At 39.1% G+C, this 27,435-nt stretch overlaps 1 protein-coding gene across 25 annotated transcripts in view; it reads left to right on the top strand.

Annotated features, from left to right (window-relative positions):
• KCNMA1 (potassium calcium-activated channel subfamily M alpha 1) overlaps positions 1-27,139 on the top strand; it is a 702,509-nt gene extending 675,370 nt beyond the window's left edge. For 6 of the 25 annotated variants that reach the window (XM_057506037.1, XM_057506056.1, XM_057506054.1 and 3 more), the window contains 3 exons: positions 12,993-13,187; positions 15,080-15,198; positions 16,709-17,010. In XM_057506037.1, the coding sequence (XP_057362020.1) occupies positions 12,993-13,187; positions 15,080-15,198; positions 16,709-16,958 (564 nt within the window). In that variant the 3' untranslated portion in view covers positions 16,959-17,010. Of the gene's footprint in view, positions 1-12,992; positions 13,188-15,079; positions 15,199-16,708; positions 17,011-19,477; positions 19,507-26,518 lie in introns of those variants that run through there. The other 19 variants (XM_057506035.1, XM_036928540.2, XM_036928551.2 and 16 more) reach the window with 4 other exon arrangements.
• Positions 27,140-27,435: the final 296 nt, after the last annotated feature.

Raw genomic sequence — 27,435 nt, 5'->3', positions numbered from 1 at the left:
CAGTATAAAGAGAAAGGGCAGAGAAAATCCAGATGACCCCTTTGCCAGTGCACTAAGTATCTGAGAAGCACAACAGAGGACACTATCTCACTGAGGGATCCCCACTGCTGAAACACCAGGAGCCCAAGAGAAGCTGCACCATGAGTGCTGTATGTCAGGTGTGTCTCTCCTTTGCCCACTGTACCACAACGCCAGGGTGGCTGTTTGCATGCCCAATGCATTAGCATTTCATGAAAATGGCAACGACTTGGAGGATGGGCAGCATGGTACTGGACCATGAAATAGGACTTAGAGCTTCTGGACCCAATTCACCAGCACCCTTGCACGTCTTTTCCACTGTCTAGAACTCAGTTGGGTCCAACTGTTAACAATGATATTAACAACCGCTTACCACTTTAGGGTAATCAGATGAGGACAAAAGTAGGTGAAAATCTTTCACAGACCCGAAAAATATTTCTTAAGATCAAATGTAACTACAAAGAAGTAGATGTATTATATATGTTTGTGTATACATATATGCATGTACATAGAAGTGTAATGTGTGTACTTATACACAAACACATATACACACATATATACAATGTTTCTGTGTTCTATTCTCTAATATCAGGGAGATATTAGAGATAGATCTGGCCTCTGTTTGCCAGAAATAACAGATTTATATTGCTAAGACTAGGGAATGTGAGCATCTGGCCACATAATTGACTCTCTTAACTGTATTTTCATTAAGGGCCAAACCTTTAAAGTAGTCTTAAAGAGAAGAGTGAGTGCTTGGTCAGTGCTGTGAAAGAAGTTACATAAACAAATTTCTCTTCCATGGCCCTATTCTTTAAATTACACTCAAGAGCCTCCATTTCTGTTGCTCACAAGGAAAGACACCATCCACAGCCATCTCGAGACACATGAGCTCTCACCAGCCACAGCGTAGCGATGGGAATACGTTCTTTTGGACTCGGAACATATCACCACAGTCACATCAGTCCAGGCAGGCCGGGGATTTAAAAAAAAAAAAGAAAAAAATCAAATAGTCCTCGTCCCTCATGAAAGAAAAATACTAAAAATAAAAATCTACACCATGAAAACGAGCAAATATAAAAAATGGCAGCTATGACATGGAAAATGACAATTTTAGAGCAATTATAAACGAAAGGCAAAGTGCCATTAAAGTTAAGGCAATGTTATTAAAAGATGTGTTAATTTTCAGTTAAATTTTCTATAAAAGACCAATTAGTTTAAAAGGCTTGACAGCATTAACTGTGAAACATAAGCTCTGGTAATTATACTTTAAAAAAATAAAAAGAGGAAGATGCTCGAGCGTGTTGGAGACACTCGCGCGGAGGGGCGTCTGCAGAGCAGGCTAGATGGCGCTGCGGGCTCAGATTTCCCTGTTGCCGTCAGCTGGTCCTTTCCCAGCGTTTCTTGGTTTCCCTAATGCAGATTAACTCTGTCTACGGACAGATCTGAGAATCATCAAAATGTAAAGGCCAAGGGTGCCATGCATGTGATATTGACTGGCTCTCTGATACGAGAGGTGAGGACACAAGCACAGGGAGAAGGGAATTTTCCTGAACTGGTTGCATTGCTTGTTGGTTGTTCTTTTTATAAATTACCATTTGTTGAGTGTTCCTGTGCATTAGAAGTTATACAAAGTACCTCATTTAACAATCTCCTATAAGCTGTTTTTTTTTTTAAAGCCCTATTACATGGATGTAAACCAAGGCATAGAAAAGTTAGGGAACTTTCCCATCGTTACAGTTATTGAATGGCAAAGCAGGGATGTAAAACCGTACTAGCCGAATTCTAAAGTCGGTGCACATAACCAGGGGTGCCATGTCACCTTCCTTAAAAGAAATCCTTCCCTGGCCAGGTATGGAATCCTGACCTTGGCAGTGGAAAGAGGGACTCCCCTCTTCTTTGGCTACACAGGCATGAAGCAGGACCTGAAGGTCTCATAAGCTCCCCAATCTGGTGCAGCAATAGCTGTAGCAAAGGCCTTTCTGCCCAGAACACTTGTTGGAGGCTAGTCTTGTTGGGGTTGGAGGGTCAGTGCAGGAGTCCCTCATTGCTAGGAGGCTTCTAGCACAGAGGGTCATGGTAAGGCACAGGAAAGACTAGCCGGACAAAAGCTTAGGAGGCAAGGATCACACCTTCAAAGGACAATCCTCCCTTCTGAATTTTGTGTTCCTTCAATTCTTCAATTAGTTAGTGTTTCAGCTAACCCAGACAAGAACTCTGCCTTCTGGGTCAGGTGAGTTGTACAGAGGTTTGTTCTAGCGGGTACGTCTTCCAAAGGAATAGTTGTGGTTATTGGAACGTGGCCCCATGATTCGGAAACAGCCACTTTCTAGGCGGAATGCCCTGGATTTGGTGCTTCATTGCAACCACTGTACACTCTGTGAGTAGCACCCCGAGCACCTAAAGATATGTGTGTCCCCCAATACAACCAATGAGACATTTTTCAGGGAAAGCATAGTCTTCCTACCACCAAGTTACACGGATCACAGAGACCTTGATACAAGCCCACAAGAGCACACCCATACATGGTGCCCAAAGTACTTCTCTGCAGCTGAATGTTGAGGCATCAAAACAGAGCAAGAGTGCTCTGCTGATGGAAGGACATCATTACTCTCTGTCCAGAAGATCCTGCCATCCTCAGAGCCGCTCCTTGTTACCCACATGGAGAACAAAGGAGACAGATTGGGGATATGGCGCCATCTCCGAGGGCACAGGATTGTGTTGAGAGTCCTAAGTGCTCCAGAGTTGTTCAGACACCTCGCAAACCCTGTGACCCACCCTGAAATTCGACCTTTCGATGGGCAATTTTGAAAGTGACACACTCTTTGAAGAGCATACAATTTCAGGCCAAACCAAGACCCAGGGATTAGTAGGTGCTCAATAAATGTCAGTGACTGATTGATCAAGAAGATTATGCTGTTTCAGTGTAACTGATTTCAACACAGAAGGTAAACACGTTGAGGTCAAATCCTAAAGATTTCACAAAACAATAATCTTTCACATTGACCTTAGACTTAACATTGCAAAGCAGAATTTACAGGCTTCTCTGTTTAAAAATCATTGACTATATTCACATTAGAAAAGTTATTCATGCTCAGTGTGAAGCATGTGGAAAGCACAGAAACATAAAGAAGAAAATTTAAGTGACCCGTATCCCCAAAACCCAAACATAAGCATGTTAATATTTTGTATGTTTCCTTCCAGATGGATAGATTAATATGGCATTATCCAGTTTTACATCTTGTTTTTTTCTTTTTTTTAAGTTAGTATTTTATCCAGAGCATTTAATTATGTCACATTCTAGGGTATCATGATTGGCAAAGCCTCCGTAGGACTTCATGAGAGTGCAACGTGTGGATGTTCCAGAATCTGTGTAGCCATTACCTACTGTGGGACATTTTGATTTTTATACTTTTTATTATAACAATAATTATCCCTGTGATAAACATTATTGTACATAAATCTTTGAACAAGGAACAATTTATTATTTTGAGATAAACTTACTTAATTTTTAGCAAATATGAACATTTTTAAAGCTCTTGATAAATATTGCTGGATTACCTCTGAGAAACAATTGTACCAATTCGCACTACCTGCACTGGTGTGTAAATGCTATCTCATGCCCTCTGGCAGGCACTGATTACCATTTTCCCTAGACCCTTTAATTGTGTTTTGGTAGTTTTGAAGTATGTAGAATTCCAATTTGTGTGTAATCACGTAAATGCGTATTTTGTGAATTCTTGTATAGACTTTTAAAAACAAGAGGCCTATCAGGTATCCTGAGATCAGTTAAATATTCAGCTACATTTTTATCAGGTTGTTTGGAGCAATGTTTTTTGCCTTTAACTATTTGATAACATTTACTTCACCCCTCCCCCTCCCCAGCTTTATAGAGATATAATTGACTTACATCTTTACATAAGTTTAAGATTTCTGTGATGATTTGATATATGTATATATTGCAAAATGATTACCACAGTAAGTTTAGGTAACACATTCATCATCTCACATAGTTCCTTTTTTTTATTTTGGCTGAGAAATTTAAAAATCTTTTTTAGTAACTTTCAAATATACAAAACAGTATTGTTAACTATAGGCACTGTGCTGTACATTACGTCCCCAGAACTTGTTCATCTTATAACTGAAAGTTTGTATCCTTTGACCACCTTCACCTGTTTCCTCCACTTCTCACCTTCCCCCAGCAACCACCAATCCATTCTTATTTTCTATGAGATCAATTTTTTTAGATTCCACATATAAATGAGCTTGTACAGTATTTGTATTCTCTGACTCACTTATATCACCTAGCATAATGTTGTGGCAAATGGCAAGATTTCTTTCTGTTTATGGCTGAATAATATTCCATTGCATATGTATGTATGTGTACATATATATAGATACCAGTTTTCTTTATTCATTCATCTGTTGATGACCACTCAGGTTGTTTACCTGTCTTGGCTATTGTAAATAATGCTACAATGAACATGGGGGTGCAGAATATTCCTCTTCAAGATAGTGATTTTGTTTTCTTTGGATAAATACCCAGAAGTGGAATTGCTAGATCATGGTAGTTCTATTTATAATTTTTTTGAGGACCCTCCATACTGTTTTCCATAGTGGCTATATCATTTACATCCCCACTAACAGTGTAGAAAATTTTCTCTTCTCCACATTTTCACCAACACGTGTTATTTCTTGTCTTTTTGGTGATAGTCATTCTAACAGGCATAAGGTGATACCTCACTGTGATTTTGATTTGCATTTATTTCCTTGATGATTAGTGATGTTGAACATCTTTTCTTGCACCTGTTGGCCATTTGAATGTCTTCTTAGGAAAAATGTCTAGTCGGTTTCTTTGACCATTTTTTAATCAGTTTTTTTGGAGATTTTTTTGCTATTGAGCTGTATGAATTCCATTTACATTCTTTTGTAGAAATAAAAAAATATTCATTTACAGTAGAAAATGCATAAAACAAATAAAATTAGTGGGAAAAAATAAAAATGAATCAGTTCTATCATCAAGAATTAAATAAAATTTTGGGTACAAAGTATAGTTATTTTTAATAAGTATAAATATGTTAGTTGAGGTCTCTGCTTTTAACATGAATTTTAGATTTTGATTTTTTGGGGGTACTGTTTTAACATTTTAATATTATATCATAGAACTGTTATCATGCCATTAAATATTCTCTGAAAACATAGTATTAATATCTGTACAATGTAAGTCATGTAACTACATCATTATTTACTTAATCATTACCATATTATTGAAAATTTTTTCCAGATAGCCAATTTCCCCTGAATTGCTTGCTGAATAGTCATTCTTCCCTTATGGTGTGTTACGCTGTCCTTATATTAAGACATGGATCAGTAAACTTTTTTGTGAAGGGTCAGATGAATATTTTAGGTATTTGAGAGCCATACAGACTCTGAAGAAACTACTCAACTCTGCCAGTATAGCACAAAAGCCCATTCATAAGTAAATGGGCATGTCTGGGTCCTAGGAAAGCTTTATTTAAAAAAAAAAAACAGCTAGTAGGCTGGATGTGGCTTAAGGGCCATATTTGCCAACCTCTGTACCAAGGTCTTATAACTTCTAGACTATGGTTCTTATTAGTCCATTCTGGTTGATTGATCTAATTTTTAACCTTGTCTAAAATGTTTAGCTATGAAATCTTTAATATGTATTATGATGCCTGGGAGGATAGTTCCACAAACTGTTAATAGAGGAAATTAGCATAATTGTATCTATTTTTTTTAAGTCTAGTTGGATCTGTAATTAGACATATATGAAACTTAAAAATGTTACTGGAAAAAATATAACATTATAATATCCAGTTTACATATTAAGGAACATGGATTTTCTCCTTTCCTCATAATCTTTTCTGTCTGTCTGCAGATGATCATTACTTTGCTTTCTGCTGAAAAATGGTAGCTCTTCTTCCTACACATGTCCATTGACTGTGGTATTAAAGAGAGATGCCAGAATAGTAGGGTTCATTCTCAAACGTAGATGACACTATGTTTCTTATAATTTTATTTTATTTTTTTCAGTTTTACTTGTCATGGGTTTATTTTCCAAAGAAGTACTTCTTCTATTTATCAATTCACTAAATATTCTCTCACTATTTCATTAATTGATGCTTTATTGTTTCATTCTCCTGCTTTTCTTAGATAAAAAAGAATAAAAGACAATACTTTTAATGCTTAGTATTATTTATTGTAATTCTTTCACATTTAATAAGAGCATTTAAGCCTCTGAATTTGTCTCTGTAGCTTAGACCTCAATCTGTGATATTTTTATATGTCATTTTCAAATGATCTTTAATTCTTAAATACCCTGTATTCTAAGTTTAATTTCCATATTGACCTATAGTTATTTAGGATATTTTTTTTAAACTTTGAAATGTTGGGATATTTACTTCTGTTTCTAATTATTAATTTTTAAAATGTAGACTTACAGCTTATACTTTATTATGTATATTGAGATTTTATACTTTGAGCTATTGAATCATATTTTTCATAATTATAGTTTGGAAACGATCTAAAAATTACAAAGTTTAATACAAATCTAAATCACCCTAATTATATCCTTAATTTTTTTATGTTTGGGTCTGTGAGCTATAAAACCCAGTGATATTTCACACATCACTCTCAGTATATATTTATTTTACTATAATTGCCAAGTAATTTTGCTTTCTATATTTCAGTTCTAGTATTTTTCCCACAATTAAGTTATATCTTTATTGTAATTATAAGCCCAACATAAAGTTAACTTGCTTAATGTGATATTTAAAAAATTTCCCTTGAAATATACTTTTCTATTTCTGTTTGATACTGTTTTTCCTGTTTCTCTCTGAAGATACCAGAGTTTGATTTTGGTTTTGTTTTTGAATGAGTCTGAGAATCTTTGCCATTTTAGCAAATCATTTCACTCATGTATGTTAAGACACGATATTATAATTTTGTATGACGCTTTTTAAATGCTTCTATAATTGTGTCTTTTATTACCCATCTTTTAGTATTTGGACTGTATTTTGTTTGCTTATTTTCTCTAGAGATGTGTAAACTACCCATGCGATTTTTAACTGGCACTGGTAATTGAAAAGTGGTTACCAGACATTCTGTAAGTCTACTTGAAACTATACTTTCTTAAGTATTAACATCTAGAAAAATATAGCAATTCTTGATTCCTCTCTCTGTAAGAACAGGGCTTACATGCCTTTATGTCTGTCCTTTTCTCTCCTACCTCATTTTTCTGACTTTTAAGAATAGTTTCATATTATTGTATTAATAGATAGTTTTATATCATATTTTCTTTCAAGAATTACTTTTGACATTCGCATTCAGTTCTTAAATCCCATCTTTTAATATATATCGCTGATATTTTAAAACCATAATTGCCCATTTTTTAACTTTTAAAGTTTAAGATGATCTTGAAGGAAGCTTATTTTTGTTTCTGGCTATTTTTTTTTAATGAAGTAAATGAGTAAATGCTTAGGTACCCAGATTCAAAAATGTTTCTATTGCCTTCACAAATGACTGGCAATTTAGCTGCAAGTAGAATTCTTGGAATAAATATGTCCTTTCAAAACTCAGTTAACATTGCTCGTAAGTTTTCTAGAGAAGTCTCTGGCTAACCTGATCTTGTACTCTTTATTTTTATAGCATTGCATTAGGTCACTTTTTTCTTCATGTAGTATTTTAAATTCAAATATTCACCTAGTTCAGGTCTAGGTGTTGGCCACATTTACTTGGTGAACTACGTTGATCTGCGTCCTCAGCTCATTCTTCAGGTCAGAACAGGTTGTATTCATTTGTTTCCTTGCCTGTGTGCTCATTTTACCTGCTTAACTTTTGTTTACAGCATTATTTGGAAATACTTGCTATTTATCAATTTGTTCTCTATTTGTCTTGCCTCAATATCTACCTGTTTTCTCATTTAGAAAAAAGAAAAGAAAAAAGAAAAATATTTACTACACATTTCTCTGTGTAATATAGGCAAACTTCTTAGTTTTACTTCCCCATCACTGATTGTGTGTGTGTGTGATTTTTTTGTTCTACAAGTTCCTGATTCTTTTTATTTTTTTAGTGTGATAAGAACACTTAACATGAGATCTGCCCACTTAACAAATTTTTCAATGTATAATACAATTTGATGCTTTTTAACAGATAAAAATCTGGCCATTAAAAGTTTAGTTATCTTTGAACTAGTTCTTTATTGAGATATAATTAACATCATGCAATTCACCCATTTAAAGCATATAACTTAATGGCTTTTACTGTAATCACAGATATGTGCAACCATCACCACTGTCAATTTTAGAACATTTTCATTGCCTCAAAAAGAAATTCCATACCCTTTAGCTACTCCCACTATCCCATGGTCTCCCTTCCCCAGGCCTAAGCAACCATTAATCTCCTATCTATCTGTACAGGTTTGCCTCCTCTGGACATTTCATATAAACGGACTCATACAATATGTAATCTTTTGTGACTGATTGCTTTTACTTAGCATAATGCTTTCAAGGTTCATTCATGTTGGAGCATGTATTAGTACTTCATAACTTTTTATGGCTAATAATATGCATGGATATAACACATTTTGTTTATGCGTTCATCAGGTGATGGACGTTTGGATTATTTCCACCATTTGGCTATTATGAATAATGCTGCTATAAACATCTGTGTAGAAGTTTCATACGGGCATATTTTTTTCATTTATCTAGGGTATATACTTAGGAGTAGAATTGTTGATTGTATGATAACTCTATGTCTAACCATATGAGGACTGCCAAATGGTTTATTAGTTGGGTGTATCATTTTATATTCCCAGAAGCAATGTGTTAGGGTTCCAATTTCTCCACATCCTCACAAACTTTTATGATCTTTCTGATTATAATCATCCTAGTAGATAATGAAGAAGTATCCCATTGTGATTTTGATTTTGATTTCCCTGATGACTGATGATGTATTTTAAGCATCTTTTCATTAGTTTATTGACCATTTGCATATCTTTTCTGGAGAATTGTTCAAGTCTTTTGTCCATTTAAAAAATTTGATCATTTATCTTTATCCTGTTGGGTTGTGTTTTTATTTATTCTGGATACTAGATGTTATCAGATATAAGATTTGCAAATATTTTTCTCATACTGTGGTTTACTTTTCACTTCTAGAGAGTGTACTTTAATGCATAAAAATGTTTAATTTTGGTGCAGTTCAATTTATCTGTTTTTTTTTCTTTTGTTGCCTATGGTTTTGGTGTCATATCTAAGAATCCAATTTCAAATCAGAGGTCATGACAATTTACCCCTATGTTTTCTTCTAAGTTTTTTATAGTGCTAGCTCTTACATTTAGGGCTTTGATCCATTCTTGATTAATTTTTGCATGGAGTATGAGGTAGGGGTCCAACTTTATTCTTCTGAGTGTGGATACTCAGTTGTCACAGCACCATTTGTTTAAGAGACTGTATCCTTTCTCCACAGGATGGTCTTGGCACCTTTGCTGAGCATAAATTGACCAAAAGTATGTGAGTTTATTTCTGGACTCTCATTTCAAGTCTTATGGTTCATATATATATATTCTATGTCAATGCCACAGCATCTTGATTACAATACCTTTGTGGTGTGTTGAAACAGAAAATGTGAATCCTCCACCTTTGGGGTTTTTTTTTCGGGATTGTTTGGTTATTTGGGGTTGCTGGCAATTTCATATACATTTTAAAATCAGCTTTTCCATTTCTTTAAAAATGGTCTTTGGGATTTTGATAGAGATTCCATTCAGTCTATAGATTGTTTGGAGGAGTATTTTGACTGGTTAAAAGAGTTACCGGAAGAAGCAAGAGAAAAATTTAGGAAGCATTGGTTTTGGCATCAAAATAATTTTTTTTAAATAGAGTATCTATGCAAACTATAAAAGATCAGATGATAAGAATGCTGACTTCATACAACTTATCCAATTATTTTTTATGTAAGATATTGAAACTGAAGTGGGTATGATAAGAAATAATAATAAATAAGAATGTGATAGTAATATTGTCTTCTAATCAATGAACATGGGATGTCTTTCCATATATTTAGACTTTCTGTATTTTTTTCAATAATATTTTACAGTTTTCAGTGTACCAGTCTCATGCCTCCTTGGTTAAATTTATTTCTAATTATTTGATTCTTTGTGATGCTATTGTAAGTGGATTTGTTATCTTAATTTCATTCTTGTTCATTGCAAGTACATAGATACAGAAATGATTTATGTATATTGATTTCATATCCTGAAACCTGGATGAAGTCATTTATTATCTATAATAGCATGTTAGTGGTTCTTTAGGATTTTCTAAATGCAAGATCATGTTCTCTGTGAAAAGAGGTAGTTTTACTTCCTTTCTGATATGGATACCTTTATTTTTTCCTAGCCCCTGCTAGAACTCCGGTGCTGTGTTGAATAGAAGTGGTGAAAGGTGGCTTCCTTTTCTTGTTCTTGATCTTAAGGGGAAATAAGTCCGATGTTAGCTGTGGGTTTTTAAAACATGCCCTTTACCAATTTGAGGAAGTTCTGTTCTAGTCCAAACTTGTTGAGTGTGTTTATTATGAAAGGGTATTGGATTCTTTTAGTTATTTCTTATCACATCCATTTTCATTTCAATATTACATAAAAAAATTATTGGATAAGTTGGATGAAGTCAGCTTTCTTATCATCTGATCTTTTACTTTTTACTTGTTTTTAAAAAAATTATTTTGATTCCAATACAAACGCTTCCTAAATTTTTCTTTACTTCTTGCAATAACTATTTAACCAGTCAGGATTATTTCTCTTTATATCTGAAATACTGTGGTTTCCTTTTTTAAAATATTTATATGGGCTCTTTTTTCCTCTCTACATTTGAGCGAGGAGAGGTCTGTTTTCCCGTGTACAAGGTTGTGAATGTTCTGCCATCTACCTTGCGTGCTGCTGAGCTCCTCCCCTCTGTCTCAATCTAGAAAGTGTAATTATCATGCAAAGGCCGTTGTCCAAGTTCTGTGTCCAGCACACACTTGTCTAAGGTGCCATAAGGCTGAGGGGTCTTCTGCTTCTAATGATGGGTTATCTGACTGTTGGGAAGAGGGTTTCCCTCTGAAACCTCGGGAAATATTAGTGTATGTGCCCCAAGCCAACCTCCACTGCACTACGCCTTTGATGGCCTGTCCTCCTGCTGCTCTCACATCCCAGGATGCAGTCCACTGGGGACCTTTCCTGCGCCATTCCTAAGTCTAAATGGGGTCTTAGAATGGAGGCAAACTGAGAACTTTAGATTCAAGGATGAAAGGAACAGCCTTGCTTTGCCACACCCCCTAAAAAAATATAAGAGTTTAAAAAAGGTGGGGTTGGGATTACCTGACTGTTCCTCTCATGAGCAAAGGCCCCAAGTCTCTGATAACAGGGCAGAAGTATTTATCGGGGCTTCCTGTGCACCAAGTGGTTGCCTCAGTGCCTCACATATCTTAGTTATATAGTCCTCATAACCACCTGATTATTACATTTTATAGATCATGAAACTGAGGCACACAAATGATAACTTTCCAAGGTCACGCAGCTACTAAGGGTGAAATCATGAAACCATCAGCCTGCTTCTCATCCCTTAACTACTCCAGCAACATGTCCTCCTGTACTTGTCCTTGTTCTGCTTATCTGCCCTGGAGCACGTCTGAGCTCTGGTAGAGGATACATTCTCCTTAGGGTCTGACTGGCTTTGAATAACAGTTTCCTTTGCGGTTGGAATTTCGTATCACTTTGGGTGTTTTGAGCATTTCAGGGAGTAAAGTGAATCCAGCCCCACTAGCAGCTATTAGCTAAGCTCAGAAGTCCTCAAGGACTTCTTTGCATATAGACTTGATCTTAATCACTGTGGTTATTTTACGGATGAGAAAAATCAAAGTCCTGGATGATTAGGCAACCTCCCCCAAGCCATGGGACTCGTGCTGGCCAGCCAGGGTTGAGAGCTCGTCCTTCTGTGGTTTGTTCCCTGCTCTGTTTGGCCAGGTAAACTGTCTGAGAAACTGCTGAAGTCAAACTGCAGCTGTCTTTCTTTCCTAACCTGCCCCCAAAGGTCCATACATTCTTAAAAGCCACAGGCCAAGATGTGGTTTGATTTGATTTAGCCTGTTCAGTTTCTTCAAATGCTGGAAAATGGAATGCAGACCCTTAACTGAGATTTTTCTTGAATTAGGTTGGGTGACAAATGTCTCTTTGAGCTCTTTTATTTGACATCCTATTAATTTTTTTTAACTCCTATTGTTTTGTCCCTGACAGACCTGTTATGTTTCAGATGTGAGACAGATGTACACATAGAGGGAAAATTCTCTATTAAGCTATATTTGCCTCAGATGACTGAGGCTATTTAAAAAATAAAACCAAAAATGTACCCACCAGGACATCTTTCTCATCATAAATTTATCTGGCATGTTTAATTGATAGAGACTTCTGGGTTAGACTGTTATCAAAGCATGTGGTAAATTGTTGAGCATGTGCCCTTAATGATGCTCTGGCATCTCATTCCAACACAGAAAGAAGTTTTTCTATTGTTGGGAGGAGTTGGCTTCCTGTCGCATCCATGACAGGACCTCAGAGACAGCCTAGGCTGCATTTTATACACATGTCCAAAGTTGCTTGTAGGCGCATGGGATTTGGGGAGGAAAAGCAGTATTTACATCTTTACTAACAATTACGGTAGACACCAACTATTTAGATTTTAGCCTTTTAGTGAAAAATCCCTGGGGTTGGTATTTAAAAGTCAGACTCTCATGGTAGAAGCAAGTAGGAGAGAAAAGAATGGAATAATTGAAGGCTGCTGTCTTTTCACTTCCCACATAAAATTATTTGAAGAGACAGGCCAGAACTTTAAACAGAAGGTACCAAGAAAAGTTGTAATTTGGGTGTCAGTTGTCGTGACTTTAGGGTGTTCACTTAAAGGACTTTCCCCCATCTCTTTCTCTCTTCCCAGACATACTTCAATGACAATATTCTTACGCTGATACGGACCCTGGTGACAGGAGGAGCCACTCCGGAGCTCGAGGCTCTGATCGCCGAGGAAAATGCTCTCCGAGGGGGCTATAGCACCCCCCAGACGCTGGCCAACAGGGACCGCTGCCGCGTGGCCCAGTTAGCACTGTTGGACGGGCCCTTTGCAGACTTGGGGGTGAGTTCCCGGCACAGAGGTCACCCGAGCCCTCTGTCTGGGAATAGCTTGGTTGGACTGAACTGCGTGCCAGACAGTGACAGGCTAGGCTTATATGGTAAAAAAAACTTTTCTACCTTATATGGTAAATAAGTCTAAGAGGTGATATTCATGGTTTACTGTGTGTCAGGCACTGTGCTCTACACGTAGTCATTCATTTTTATTCTCAAGGTGACCCGTTGACATACATTCTATTTTCAGATACTCTAAGGAGATTGAAGCACAGGGAGACTGGGGACTGGCCCTATATCAGGAATTTACACCAGGAACACTGACCTCAGAGCCTGTGGGTTCACTTCCCACAGATACCTTCTACCGCAACACAGGAGGCAGATGGTGACACCAACATGCAGCTAAGGCTGGGACCCCTTTCCGCACACAGGGTCTCAGCACAGTTCAGGGCTACTTAACACCAGCTGCAATTAATAGCCCATGAGGAGCTTTTAAAAACCACTATTGGCCATGCCTAGTCCCCAGGATTCTGAGTTTTTGTATTTGGATATGATCCAGGGCATGGGTGGTTTTTAAAATACTGCTGGTAATTATGTGCATCTAGAACCTCTGGCTAAACAGTGTGTCAGATGGATCCTTTAATGGCTCTAATTCCAGACCGAGGCCTTCTAATTTCTGAGGCTGGACCCAGGCATTCTCCCCCACGCTCTCCCCCTCTGCAGAGGTGACCAATGCCTCCCTTTGGGTTCTGTGAGCCAGCTTGGTTCAAGCCTTGGCAGAAGTATGCATTTGCGACCTTTATTCCCAACACTACCTCAAGGATGCCTTCAAGGGTCTGGGCATTGTCATGTCCACAAGTCTTGGAAACCAATAAATCCATTGTACAAACAATAGTGTCACCCAAGGAAAGGGTCACTTTCTCCATGTCTGCTGATGCTGACGTATGTTTAGTTTGGTTGGAAGCATGGACCTATGTGGGACTGAGCATTTTTGAAATGCAGCTTCCATAATCAATGGCTCTCTTTATCTACCATTTACTTACTGATAAAGTCTAAAAGGATAAAGACTTTAAATAATGGTAAGCTTTAGCTCACTTTTATCTTTTCTGTTATGATACCCATCTGGAAATTCCATGACAGGAAGCACAAGTGCAGTCACTTTATTCCCAGTCAAGTCCTTCTTAAGTGGCCCTCCTGTAATAACCCCTACCTGAAGCTTCCTGGCTACATGAAGCCAGCATTTCCAAGTGAATGAATTTGCTTCACATTCCATGTCAGACCTCAGACCCTTGGAAGGTGACTGTGAACTGATTAGAACTGTGAATCCCAGTTATTCAGCCTGCAGACCTCCAGCTCCTGGGGAAACACATTCTCTTGCACCCTCACCATCTCTGAGGTCTGTAAATTGTGCTTTTCACACAGTCCTTTCCTGGGTGAATCTGTCACCATAGTACCTGGTGGGGTCTTTTCTCCTTACAGTGATTTTAATTATCACTCAAGCAGTTTTTGACAACACAGTCAGATCACAGTGATTACAGCTGAGCTGGGGCTAAACATAATCACCATTTTGCAGAGCCAGTTTCTTCTCCTCAGCTGAACATACATATGAGACCTTCAAGCTTTACACCCTCCCTCAAAGTGAGAGAAGGGTGCAATCTCTGTAGAGCTCTCATTGCTACCAATGAAAAACTGGAGAGAACCAGAGGAAAACCCCATTATTATCTGATCTCTAAAAATCAGCAGTATTGGGTGTAGGCTGTTAGCCACATTGATGTCTTCAGCTATAGTCCCTCAGTACAGACCCTCCAGCTCAGGAGACACCAAAACAGGCTTTCAAGGCCAGACCTCTACTTCCAGGCAAATAAAAATGATGTTTCTCTCTGTTCTTTTGTTGTCTCCCAGGATGGTGGTTGTTATGGTGACCTGTTCTGCAAAGCTCTGAAAACGTATAATATGCTTTGTTTTGGAATTTACCGGCTGAGAGATGCTCACCTCAGCACTCCCAGCCAATGCACGAAGAGGTGAGTGTGCTTCCACTGTGCTCTCCCACCCAAATACAGAGACATAAGTGCCCTCTCCTTTCCGTACTTGGAAGGCAGAGGTCTGTGTACTACTATCAACATGCAAATTACTCTGCCCACATTAAATCCAACACCAAGCTTGGAGGTTATGGGAAGCTTTTTTGTTTGATTACTAATAGCAGATATGAAGAAATGCTGGGAAGAATTAAAGCTTTATAGAATAGTTCCATCACCTGAAAGCGTGAATAGAAACATCTCCTCCAAACTCTGGCTACTTGGATAATTCTGTTGGTACCTAATATAGGGATAGTTCATATTGCTAGTGTTTAAGATGAATGGCTCCTTTGCCATATTTTAGATGTCAAAATTTTACTTAATATATTTTTAATTGACCCACTTTTTTACTTTTCTATATTTATTTTAAGAAAATTTTATCACCTTAAGCAGAAAATAAAACAGTTTATATGTGCTAATTATATTTTTTGCTATGCATTAAAATAAATTCATAGAAGCCCCAAATTAAAAGTACATTCTAGAATTGCCAAAATCTGTGTTTGCATAATACACTTCAGGAAACAAAGCTATAGAGATGAGGATCTCTCAGCTCTGCTTGCATATTAGAATCACCTGGGGTGCTTTTTAAAAATACTCTGATTACTCTGATGTAACTGGTCCAGAATGAAAATAAATATAATTTTTTTAATGCCTAGAGATTACAGTTGAGAGTAATTGTCATAGACCAGTGGGTTCTCAAAGTTTAGTGAGCATGAAAATCACCTGTAAACCTTGTTAAACCCCAAGTTGCTGGATCCCCTGCCCAGAGCATCTGATTCAGTAGGCCTGGGGTGGGGTTGCTTAAGACTTTGCATTTTTTGGCTCCCAGGTGATGCTGATATGTCTAGCCTGAGGACCACACTTTGAGATTCACTTTCATAGATAAAACAGTGATTTTTTAAACCAGGTCAGGTGTTAACCAGAGAAGGCCTGATCAAAATGAGGAGAACAGGTAAAACAGAGCGGACAGACAGGCAGGAAGGCATTTCATAACCTCCCATTTAGTAAAATCCTCAAAAAGTGGATTTTGAAAAGGTAAACAGTGAGGAAGGACTAAGAAGACACTAGATGGTGATAAACAAATATCCTGTGCTGTGTGTCTGGGATTTGACAGAACGTTCCAGACTGAAATATGCAGTACATGAAACCTCCTGCATGCACCAGCATGACCTTGATATTGTACTGGAAGGGGCACATAGACCACAGGCAGCACCATTTTGTTGTCCCACTACCGGCGCTAACAGCATCGCTGCCAGGACTCACGGCTGGCCTCCTGTGTTGAGCTAAATGGAGGAAGATATAGTTCAACTCAGAAGGTAATTTTTAGAGCCTTGAACCAGCTAGAAGTCCATCTTCCAGCTCTTCTGATACACCTGAGGATCCTTTTGATTCAGACAGATGTGTGGTCTCCACCCTTTATCCTCCTGTGTGTGACCTCTTTGCCTTCCCTGTCCAGGTACGTCATCACCAACCCTCCGTACGAGTTTGAGCTCGTGCCAACAGACCTGATCTTCTGCTTGATGCAGTTTGACCACAATGCCGGCCAGTCCCGGGCCAGCCTCTCCCATTCCTCCCACTCATCCCAGTCCTCCAGCAAGAAGAGCTCCTCCGTTCACTCCATCCCATCCACAGCAAACCGACAGAACCGGCCCAAGTCCCGGGAGTCCCGAGACAAACAGAAGTACGTGCAGGAAGAGCGGCTCTGATATGTGTATCCACTACCACCGTGTGTGAAACTATCTGCCACTCATTTCCCCAGTGGGTGTTTCCAACAGTAACTTTCCCCTTTTCCCCTGTAGTCCCCCCCTTTTTTTTACACATATTTGCATATGTATGATAGTGTGCATGTGGTTGTCATTTTTATTTCACCACCATAAAACCCTTGAGCACAACAGCAAATAAGCAGAAGGACCAAAAAGTTATTTATGATTCTAGGGGGAAAAAAATAACCCAAAGGCAAGCTCCAGACATAAATAGCTCACTGCAGAAGGGGTTCACAGATTAGAAGAGAGTGCTTGTGATCCATGTCAGTCAGTTATGGGAAGGAAGTTGAGTTAAGGTAGAAGAAAAGTTTCTTCTGATTTAAAAGAATTATCGGGGTGCTTGGGTTTTACTTTGTTATTTTCCTTTCTTTCTTTCTTTTTTTTTAATTTTATACACATGGAGTAATCAACATGTTTCTTTTAAAACAAGCAACCGAAAAGCACCCACGATGTATGGATTGTTTTCCATCTCTGGGCTGAAGTGAGGTGAAGCATTTGAAAGGCTTTCGCCATTCCTGCAGGTGATTATGAAGCACCTGCTTGTAACTGTAATAAGAGAACATCTGAGATGTTTTACTCTGCAAGGCCTTTTGTCCCATAGTTAGCTTCTTTTGGATGCTCAGAGGAACATTTCTACCCATACTATGGAGGAAGGAATAGTACTCAAGGATGTAGCAAATTCTAGTTATTAAATTTAAGGGAAAAGAGGTTTCATTGCATATTAAATTGTTATTCTGTCTCCTTATGCTGCCATATGAATAGCTTGTTTTTTCTTCCACTTTTGACATTTGGGATGAAAAGCCATATGTATCATAAATATCAGATGTAAGTCATTAAAAACTGCCTTCCTTCCTGGGACTTTTACATCTTTTAAAAGGTGAATTACCTTATGTACAGAATAAATAATGCTCAGGAAAGAGCGAGTATTTTTCCATGCATTCTCAGGGGACCTTTTTACTCCCCTCTGTGTTATTAGCTAGGCCCCCAATGCCAGGCAGGAGCAAGGGCTGGGGCCATGTTAGAGAGAGAGGAAGACAAACCCAGCAGCAGATCATGTTTTCCAGGCACCGACATTCGGAGTAAATCAGAAGGTAGGAGGATCCAGCCACAGTTTACTCAATAAGGACAAAAGCCAGCTACCACCTGAGAGCACTGGCACAGCTGCCTGGTACTGGCTACCTCAGAGCAGAAGGTGGGAGACAGTTCCCAAGTGGGAAAAGCCCCATGTCATCCACTTTGTGAGCATAGCCACTTCACATAGGCGAGGGGATGACAATGCTGGAGAATGGTCCCTTGTCATCAGATGTGGCAGAAGAGTGCAGCAATGAGCCAAACACATTTTGCTATAATTTTTTTTTCTTTTGCTTTCTTTCTCTCTTCTTTCTTTCTTTCTTTCTTTCTTTCTTTCTTTCTTTCTTTCTTTCTTTCTTTCTTTCTTTCTTTCTTTCTTTCTTTCTTTCTTTCTTTCTTTCTTTCTTTCTTTCTTTCTTTCTTTCTTTTTCTTTCTTTCTTTCTTTCTTTCTCTTTCTTTCTTTCTTCCTTCCTTCCTTCCTTTCTTTCTCTTTCTTCTTTCTCCCTTCCTTCCTTCCTTCCTTCCTTCCTTTCTCTCTCTCTTTCATTCTTTTTTTCTTTCTTTTTCTCTCTTTTTTTCTTCTTCTCTTCCCTTCAACAGTGAATAAGCATGACAGGAGAAGTAGGAAAATGCCCTTTTTTTCAATAAACAGTTCTCGGATGTTTTATGTATGCAAATCATGCTTTAGGCAGTACAGTAGTTCATATAACCAAATTCTTGTATGGCTGGACTAGCCCTGGGCTGATATATACATATTTGCAACATTTACTTTAAAAAATTCCATTAAACAGAATAGGGGTGGAGGGGAGGAGAAAAATGTCACAGCTGTACCATTTCTAAAAAGGTGTTTTTATGGTGAATGTTTGGGGTTTAGATTTTGAATCCCTGTTCTCCCAAGCATGATAGTTTTGGAGATTTGCTTGCTGTGTGAATTGACAAGCACTTTTACTGACAAAATGGTGAGGCTCAGTTAGAACCTCTGCCCCAACACCAAAGACAGGGCAGTACAGGACTCAGACCAGTAAAGAGGTGGGAAAAAATGGTACCCATATATAGTGAAGCCCTAGGAGTGGAAGATTTTTTTTTCAAATTATTTTTGTCCCTATATATATTGATTTATATATTATGTATAACTATCTTTATATATATATATCTATATCTATGAATATACACATATACACATATATATGTGTATATATGTATGTACACACACATATACCCCAGTTTTGGATCATGAAGAGCTCTCCATGCATTCTTTGCAAAGGAGGTTATAAAGTTATACCCACAGAACATTTATAACTATAAGAATGTGCCAGTTAAAGTGCTCAACAGGAAATATGACAGTTTAAAAGCATTGTAAAACTCACATAGCTTACTTCTCTCTCTAAAGTGCAACAAGGATGAATAGAATGGGCCAAGGTATGACAATTAATGGTTCTGCATGACCTAGCCACTGCTGGGGGTTTTCTTCTATGACGTTGTCCTTGTGAAAACTTTTGTGAAATTAAAAAAAAAAAGGAGTTACAAATTTTATTCTGTTATTGGTTTGTTTATTTTTATTTATATTGTTCTGTTTGTGGTTTTATTTATTTTGTTTTGCTTTTTTTTTTTACCTCCCCATTTCCCCTACTCTTCCCTTCCTTCTTCTCCTCCTTCCTCCACTTTCTAAATTGCTCAGCGCGATGAGGCTGTACCGCTGCTCTACCGCTAGATCCCTTAGAGTTTGTTTTGGTGTTCCGGGGTTTTGGGCTGGGTAATTTGGGGGGAACTTCTCTCCATCTGGCTTGCCTTTAAATCTGCACGTGGCCTTCCTGCCCACCCTGGTCCTTGCTCCAAGTCTGAAAGCATTTTCCCATCAAGAAATCCAGCTTTCTTCACGTTCTCCCATTACCACCACCCCAACCCAGTCCCATCAGTCTGTCCACATCTCTGTGTTGATCTTGGCAAGACCTCCTAAATCAAATGATGATGCCAGATGATAAACTCTTCTGGAAAACATTTGCAGCTATTTCATTTGGCAAACTGGCTCTCAGTTAATATTTTATCCTCCTTCTAATTTAAACCAGGAGGGTTAATGGCAAAGGCGTTGGTCTCCTTTATGTTGGATCAGTATGACCCAAACTAAAACTGTTCAGCTGAATGTATCAACTCGGTAGCCTACACCCAGTCATCTGGGGGCTGACCATCCATTCTCTGTATTACCCAAGGTCTCTCCTGCCACATGCTTTTCAGACATTTATTAAATCCCAACCAGAGATTGAACAGATAGAGAGAAGTAAATCCAAAATGCATTTTATATACAATCTGTTAGCAGCTCTAATAAGATGATACTGTAATGGGAATGGAGCAGGAACAGACTGTGACATGAGATGAAATTTTGGGATTTTCCCTGGACTTCGGGGACACAACTGAGAGTTGACTGTAGTACTTGGGTAGTGAGATATTCAGTGATGAAGAAGATATCATTGTTACTTCTATTTTATTAGTCAAAACTGCTGTATTATACTTTCCACAATAGAACAAAGAGTCTTCCTCGTTGTTTTCCATGTGACCCCAAACTTCCTCCTCTCTTTTCCAGTCATCTTAGGAAAGAGGCACACAAAGTTCTCATATTTTGTCTCTCCCCTCCCCCCTCACTCCAAACAAAAATGAAGTAGGTAAGTGTAGAAAGTGAAATAATTATTTGAAGAGAAATTATGGGTGTTAAAAAGAACAGCTAGGAACTGCACCATTCTAAATGAGAAGCAATTTGTAAGCCATTCAGTCCTATTTGCTTCAGGCTTTGAAAGGGCTGAACCTTAAGTAAGTGGGTAGACCAGGAGGCTCAGTGAGTTTTCAGCCCCAGCATCCAGGTGATGATGAATTTGCTGATATCCCAAATGACTGCTGCCCACAGCCTTTCCTGAAGCCAGTTCAAAGGCTACAGAGAAAGCTGGCCCCTTGTACATATAGTTAGATTTCTACTACAATTGGGAGAAGTTTCAAAGTCTGTTGTGAATGTTAAAGGTTATGACCCAGAACTGTACCCACAATAGAGCTCAGCAGATATTTTGAAATAAGTTGACAAACAGTTTATACCTTTCATCCTTTTATCAATTATCTTTACCCTTTGGCTTATCTTTAAAAAAAAGTATGAGTGCCTGCTTGACAATGCTGCTATGCTCTTTGGCACTTCCTCAAGCTGCGTACACAGCTTCTAGGAAGGAAGAAGTCTTGCAAGTTAAGGGAGACAGACTGTGCTTCCTGACAGCGTTGCCAAGATCTCAGAATGACCAGAAAAACCTTTTGACTGGTTCTTTCTTCAGCATGGGAAAAGCCTAAAGGTGTCTGCATCCCAATAGAGACAATTAAACCAACCGGCCAGGTTCCTATAGCAACAGGCTCCTGAAGGAGAAAGAGGAGAGTGCAGAAACTTCAGGGCCTGTAGAAGGCAAGACAGGGTAAAAAAAATCAATGTCTCAATCAGCTTCTTTCAGCTCATCCCTGCTTTGTCATAACATGATAAAGAAGTAGCTATGGGCACCTGTCATTAAACTGTTGCCTGTCTCCCACTAGGAGGCTGCACCCTCATTGCACAGGGAGGTGAGAGGGATTACCCCCTGCCATCCAAAAGGGAGAAGGGAGAAGTCTGCCCTCTAGATGTCAGCTGGACCAAGAGCCACTGAAGAGGGCCAGGAAGGGGCAGTTTGCTCTGCCCGGTGAATGACATCATTTATATGACTTGCATTTAGAAGAGGCAAATAGAATCACGGTGAACAGTTGCAAAGAAGTGAGGCACTTTTCATAAATGGGAACTGCTCTGGTTCTGGTACAGGTGATTTTCATTTCTATGAAATGGCCATACTTGGCCCACAGAGAGGAAAGGAAGCAGTATGCGTGGATGGGGTCCACTGAGGGCCTGGGGGTCTCCTGGGCCTTGGGTGAATGCCAGCGAACTGCCTTCAGAAACATGAGATGTGAAATCACACCACGTTACCTTTGAAGGCCTGCGCTCCTCATTAGCGCTGACTCTTCTCAACAGTTATCTCTGTCTAAATGGAATATTTTCCTTTCAAGCCCTTTCTCAACCTCAGCTTGTGGCACAGTGAGAAGAGGGCCAATTATTCCAAATACGTTGCTGTATTACTGTCTCCCCCCTAAGGCTCCCTTCTCTGGGGAGTAGTTACATGAGTAGGCTAAATCCCACAGCACTGACAAGCCACAGGGCCGGCGACGGGGGCCATTTCTCACAGTACAGCCTGTTTCTCTGCTTCTGGTCACTTAGGCAGTAAGGTCAGCCCAGGCCTGGGGTCCTTCCCCATGACAGACCACTCCTCCAGGATGCCCAAAGCTGGAGGGAGTCCTGACCCTCATTCTAGACCCTTCCATCTCACTGGTGAAAGTAACAATGGATGGCTCAGAGGTGGGATGCCTATAGAATAAAAGCCAATATTTTAAAGGCACAGGTGTCATGCAAGGAGAGCAGCCCTGAACCCCTCTACCAGACAGAACTTTGGGTCACACCTTCTTCTCATCACCTTCCAAGTGAAAAATTGCCCAACCAAATCCCCCTCTATCTCGATTCTCACATCCCCATCTTCAGGCCAGCACCCAGTTTATATACTGTAGTTGTCCACCCCAGCTCACGTACCATCGGTGAGTGGTACACCGTTATGTAGTCCTTTAGTACTGAGAGCACAGGCACACATGAATGCTAACCTCATACTGAAAGCCAATACCCTAGCCTACCACGGCCCACTTCTCTAGGCACGTCATGTACACTAACTCATTCAAGCCTCATGACAACCTCAGATGTACATGCTGTGGGATCACTTTCTGAAAGCTGCAGACTGAGGGATGGATTTGTTCAGAGTGATCCAGCCAGGAAGTGCAGAATGGATTTTAAATGTCTATGGACTCTGCCACCATGTTGCGATGCCAGCTAATATTACTGATATTCTAATAGACTTAACAACTCACATTTACTTACCATGTATCTAGACCTGTGGTAAGTGCTTCCTCAGCCCTAGTTCATTTTATCCAAACAACAGGTTTAGGAAACTCTGATCATTAGCTCCATTGTACAGAAGAGAAACTGCAGCTAAGATAAATTACATACAACTTGCTCAGAGCCAGCATGTGAGAGAGCCAGATCCATTTGACTTCAGTAGTGCCCTATGCCATCTCCTTGCCTGTGCCTCATTACTAGTCTGTAGTGGACAGCTCATGGCATGGTTGGTCTGGACAGGTGACATCTCCCAGTGGCAGCGGCAGTTCGCTTACCAGCATTTCTCTGCAGTTATTTTCCAGGTTTTATCTTGTTTTACTAGCCCGCTTGCCACTGACCATGAAATGCTGCTCCTTCCTTAACTCCAGGCAGGTCACACATTATACTCACAATGATGACACAGTGCATTGAATCCTCAAGAAGCTTATTAATAAAAGGGGCTATTTTCCTCTGGCAGTGAGGAGGCCCTCATAGCCAGATCCATTGCTTTTCTCATCTTAGGGATGAAAATAAAGCTCCTGGAAATCTTTCTGGCATGCGAGATAAGGCAGGGAGAGGAGATAAACTCAGGGATTTGAATTTATCCTGGACCACTTCAGCACTCATCTGAATTCCTTCCTGAGTGCTCTTCCTTATGGCCAACTTTGTAGCCTCCCATTGGCTCAGTTTCTCCTTTGGAAGGCAAGATTTAATAAACCAAAGTGTCATTGTCAGACTTGAAGTGACTGGCCATCGTTAAAGTATGTGTTTCTCTGAAGCGCTTTTGGAGAATCTCTTCATAAAGTACCTTTCCCCTAGACATTTTAGTAAAATGTTTAGTAAAATATTTCCATTTCTCCAACATCCTATCTGACCAAGTCTCCCAAAACACATATATTTATATCCCAGAAGGCACCCTGATTAAAAAGTCTGTTTCACAGGCATAATGAAACCTCACCTCTTCACCAGGATGTGCTTTAGCACAACTCCTTGTGCGGCAGCTCAACGGCCAAAACGCAGGGTCTACTCTGCTTAGATATTTTCTTTCTTTTTTATAGCAAGAAATTTAAAAGGAAAGAGAGAAAGAAACTTAAATGGGAAAATAATGCCCTCTTTCTTACCGTCAGCAGAAGGAAATTGATATTCTGTCTGCCGTGAAAGGTCAAAATGCCAACTTTGAATTGAACTGTAAAGACTAAATTCTGAACAATTATTCTCTGCAGCAGTTGTAAAAATTTCAGCAAATTGCAGCTGTCTAAGGTCTTTCACCCAAAAGACCTACTTGTTTCCTTCCAAGCAGAGTTCACTCTCCCTTCCAACCTGGCATGTCCAACCTAGCACTAAATCCCTTTGCAAAATCAGTCCACATAATGACCCGACCAAAACTATGGGTGGCTCAGGCAAACAGCACGGACGCCGGGTTGGGCTCTTCTGAAAATCATCTTTGCACATAAACCGCTGGAAAAAGTCGTAGTTTGAAATTGTTTCAGCAGCCTGGCAATGCTTTTAAAACATGATAACCATCACACTTTACTCCTCTCTGAAAGGTTAGTTTAATCGTAGATCACAAAAAATTGGTTTCCACAAATGCATAATGGTTCATCTATGTCACACTTGAACTAAATGGTTTTTTAAATGGAGCTGAAATTATTTTGATGTGTACACAGTCCTGGATTTCTATACAACCTTTTTTAACCAGCCCATCAGGAACCTTGCCTCTAAAGCCTCATTAATAATTCAGATGTGCTGATGACTTTAAAAGATCTATGGAATTGAAGCTTAGGAAAAAAAAAAAAACTCTGCTTGACAAAAAGATAAATGAATGTAGAAAGAAGCTGTAGGAGTCTGGCAAGCTGTAGATCATCTCAGAACAGATTGTAACTTTATCATTCTGTCAGGGGGAATAATTTAAAGCACTTAATCAGTTAGCTTCACTGGGAAGATGTACCATTATGAATTCCTATGGTCCAATCTGTTCAAATCAAAGTGAACTTAATTATAATAAGGTGAGAGAACCAGAGCAGGGAGAGGGGAGTGGGGAATGATCCAAGAGACAGTAAGTTTCTTGGGGGATAAACTGAGCTGCTGAACAAAGGCTGGTGGGCAAGCTTTCGCCAAGGCACAGCCCGGCTCCTGCAATAGTGTTTACGTTGAAGGCTCAGGGTTCCTGACACAGTAAGAGAAAGTGCGTACTAAGGAGAAATAAGCAGAGTGGTCATGAGCTGATCAGAGATGCTGAATTTATAAATCATTAGCCAAGCAGGGACACACACACACAATTGCACTTCTCTGTCAAGCCAGGTGAGCAACTTTTATTAACATATCAGTGCAGAACCACTGGCGAGGCAGTTATGAATTGTTCTGCTCAGAAGAAAATAAGCCATTGTCTCTATAACAGTGGGTGTGCTTAAAAGCTTTTTCTTTCCCTTTTTCTTTTCTTTTCCTAAGCCACTAATATGATTCCCAAGTTAGTATGTTATTTGCACAGTCTTTTCATATATATACATGGCCAATTTTCCAGAAAGTTTCCATCCTAGAAAGAGGCAGGAATGAGGGCTGAGTCTTGTAAAATAGCCCTGAACTGCTAAGAGGATGCTAGGGTCATTTCCAGTCTCACCCCAGCCCTAGATTGAATGGCCTGACTCAGCATTCTCTGTCCACCATCTCTGTATTTAGGGTGGAAACAAATGCCAAGACTTGGTTGAGCATCCTTGTCAACAGCTTGCCTTACTACAGTCGGTTAAGATATTGTGACGAGGAATTCTTTTCATAACTTTACGCCAACACAGAGTTTTCTCTCTTGAAATAAAAACCATCTCAAAATCCTCTTAAAACACTGACTGCTATTCTGATTTTCACTCTCATGGGCCAGCAAAATCTGTGGGCTTATGTTAAGACCCTTAAAACTGGCTGCAAAAGAAATAGCAGAGTGGTATCATTGAGATATGACTTTAAGGATGCTTGTTCCATCCAAAGCCAAATTAAATCTGGGAGGAGGAGATCCTGCATAAGATTCTGGATTACTTGCTCTACGCCAGGGACAGTGTCCCTCGATGTTCCACTCCAGTCAATGGATGCACAAATCTTTTCCTTAGGCACAATATCCATACCCAATATTTGATATATTCAGCATCTCCTTCCCACCAAAGCTTTTCAGTCCGCCAAAGGAAACCCATAGGACATTGCCAAACTGCATATTCCGACCCTTCTTTATCCTCTGAAGTCCACCCACAGTGCTTCTAAGTCCCAATGGCCCATTGGACATCACTTGCTGCAGGCAGTGGCAGTATGTTTCCGGTTCTGGGGTTCTCCCTGTGGTGCACTGTCTTTCTCTTAGTAATTACTCACTGCCCCTTTCTATTGATTACTTTTTACATTTTGTAATGAGCTTTCCAAAGGCTTTACTATAGTACTAATTAAGTTTCTCCTTTCTCCTTCTTGTTCTCTATCCGTTTTGCCTTTTAGCAGAAAAGAAATGGTTTACAGATGAACCGGATAATGCGTATCCCAGAAACATTCAAATCAAGCCCATGAGTACCCACATGGCTAACCAGATCAACCAATATAAATCCACAAGCAGCTTGATTCCACCAATCAGAGAAGTTGAAGATGAATGTTGACTCCCAGGAGACCAGAACTATTTTTTTAAAGCCTGACAAACTTCATAAATGGTGATGTGACTTTTCTTCCTCTTACATGCTGAATCACAGGTGGAAATGTTAGGATAAGCAAGAATCACAAGAAAAATAAAGTAGACAGATCTTTCTGTTTGTCTGCCTTGAATATTGCTTCCATGTATTTTGGAAAAGAAAATGATTTCATTGATAAATGAACATACTAAAATAGTCATGTATAGCCTCTAGCATTTTAAATTATTTTTATTTATTAGAAAGAAAATATATTTTTTCTTTTTTTTCATTGTCAAATATCTTCCCTCTATCTAAACAATGCAAAATCAAAATGAACAAGTGGCCAGACTCCTTAACACGTATTTCTCTTCTTTCTCTCTTTTTCTTTGAGGAGAATGATGGTCACCACCACAATTAATTGTAACAAAGGGAAGTGGATTAGTAAAGCAATTTAGAAATGGTCCAATGATGTAAACATGTATTTTAGAAAATTCAAAAAAGAAGCAAAAAGGGGGGCAGGTGTATTTCCTGGATGGGTGTGTATTTTGGCTGCACTGACACCAGCTCTTAATAAATGGAAACTTATTTATTTTCACAGTTGAAAGTCATATTTTTGTAGTTTTAGTTTTCATTCTGTATTTCTCATCCTTTTATTCATATATTTAAAGGGAAGACCTTCTTGCAGCTTTTCTACAATGGCCAGATCAGGTTTATCCAACCAACTCTTAACAATACCAGGAGGGCTGTGAGCTG

Source organism: Manis pentadactyla, chromosome 8 (assembly GCF_030020395.1).
Source record: "Manis pentadactyla isolate mManPen7 chromosome 8, mManPen7.hap1, whole genome shotgun sequence".
Classification (NCBI taxonomy): Eukaryota; Metazoa; Chordata; class Mammalia; order Pholidota; family Manidae; genus Manis; species Manis pentadactyla.
Note: the sequence above shows the minus strand (reverse complement) of the source record. Positions and strands in the feature narration are given on the sequence as shown.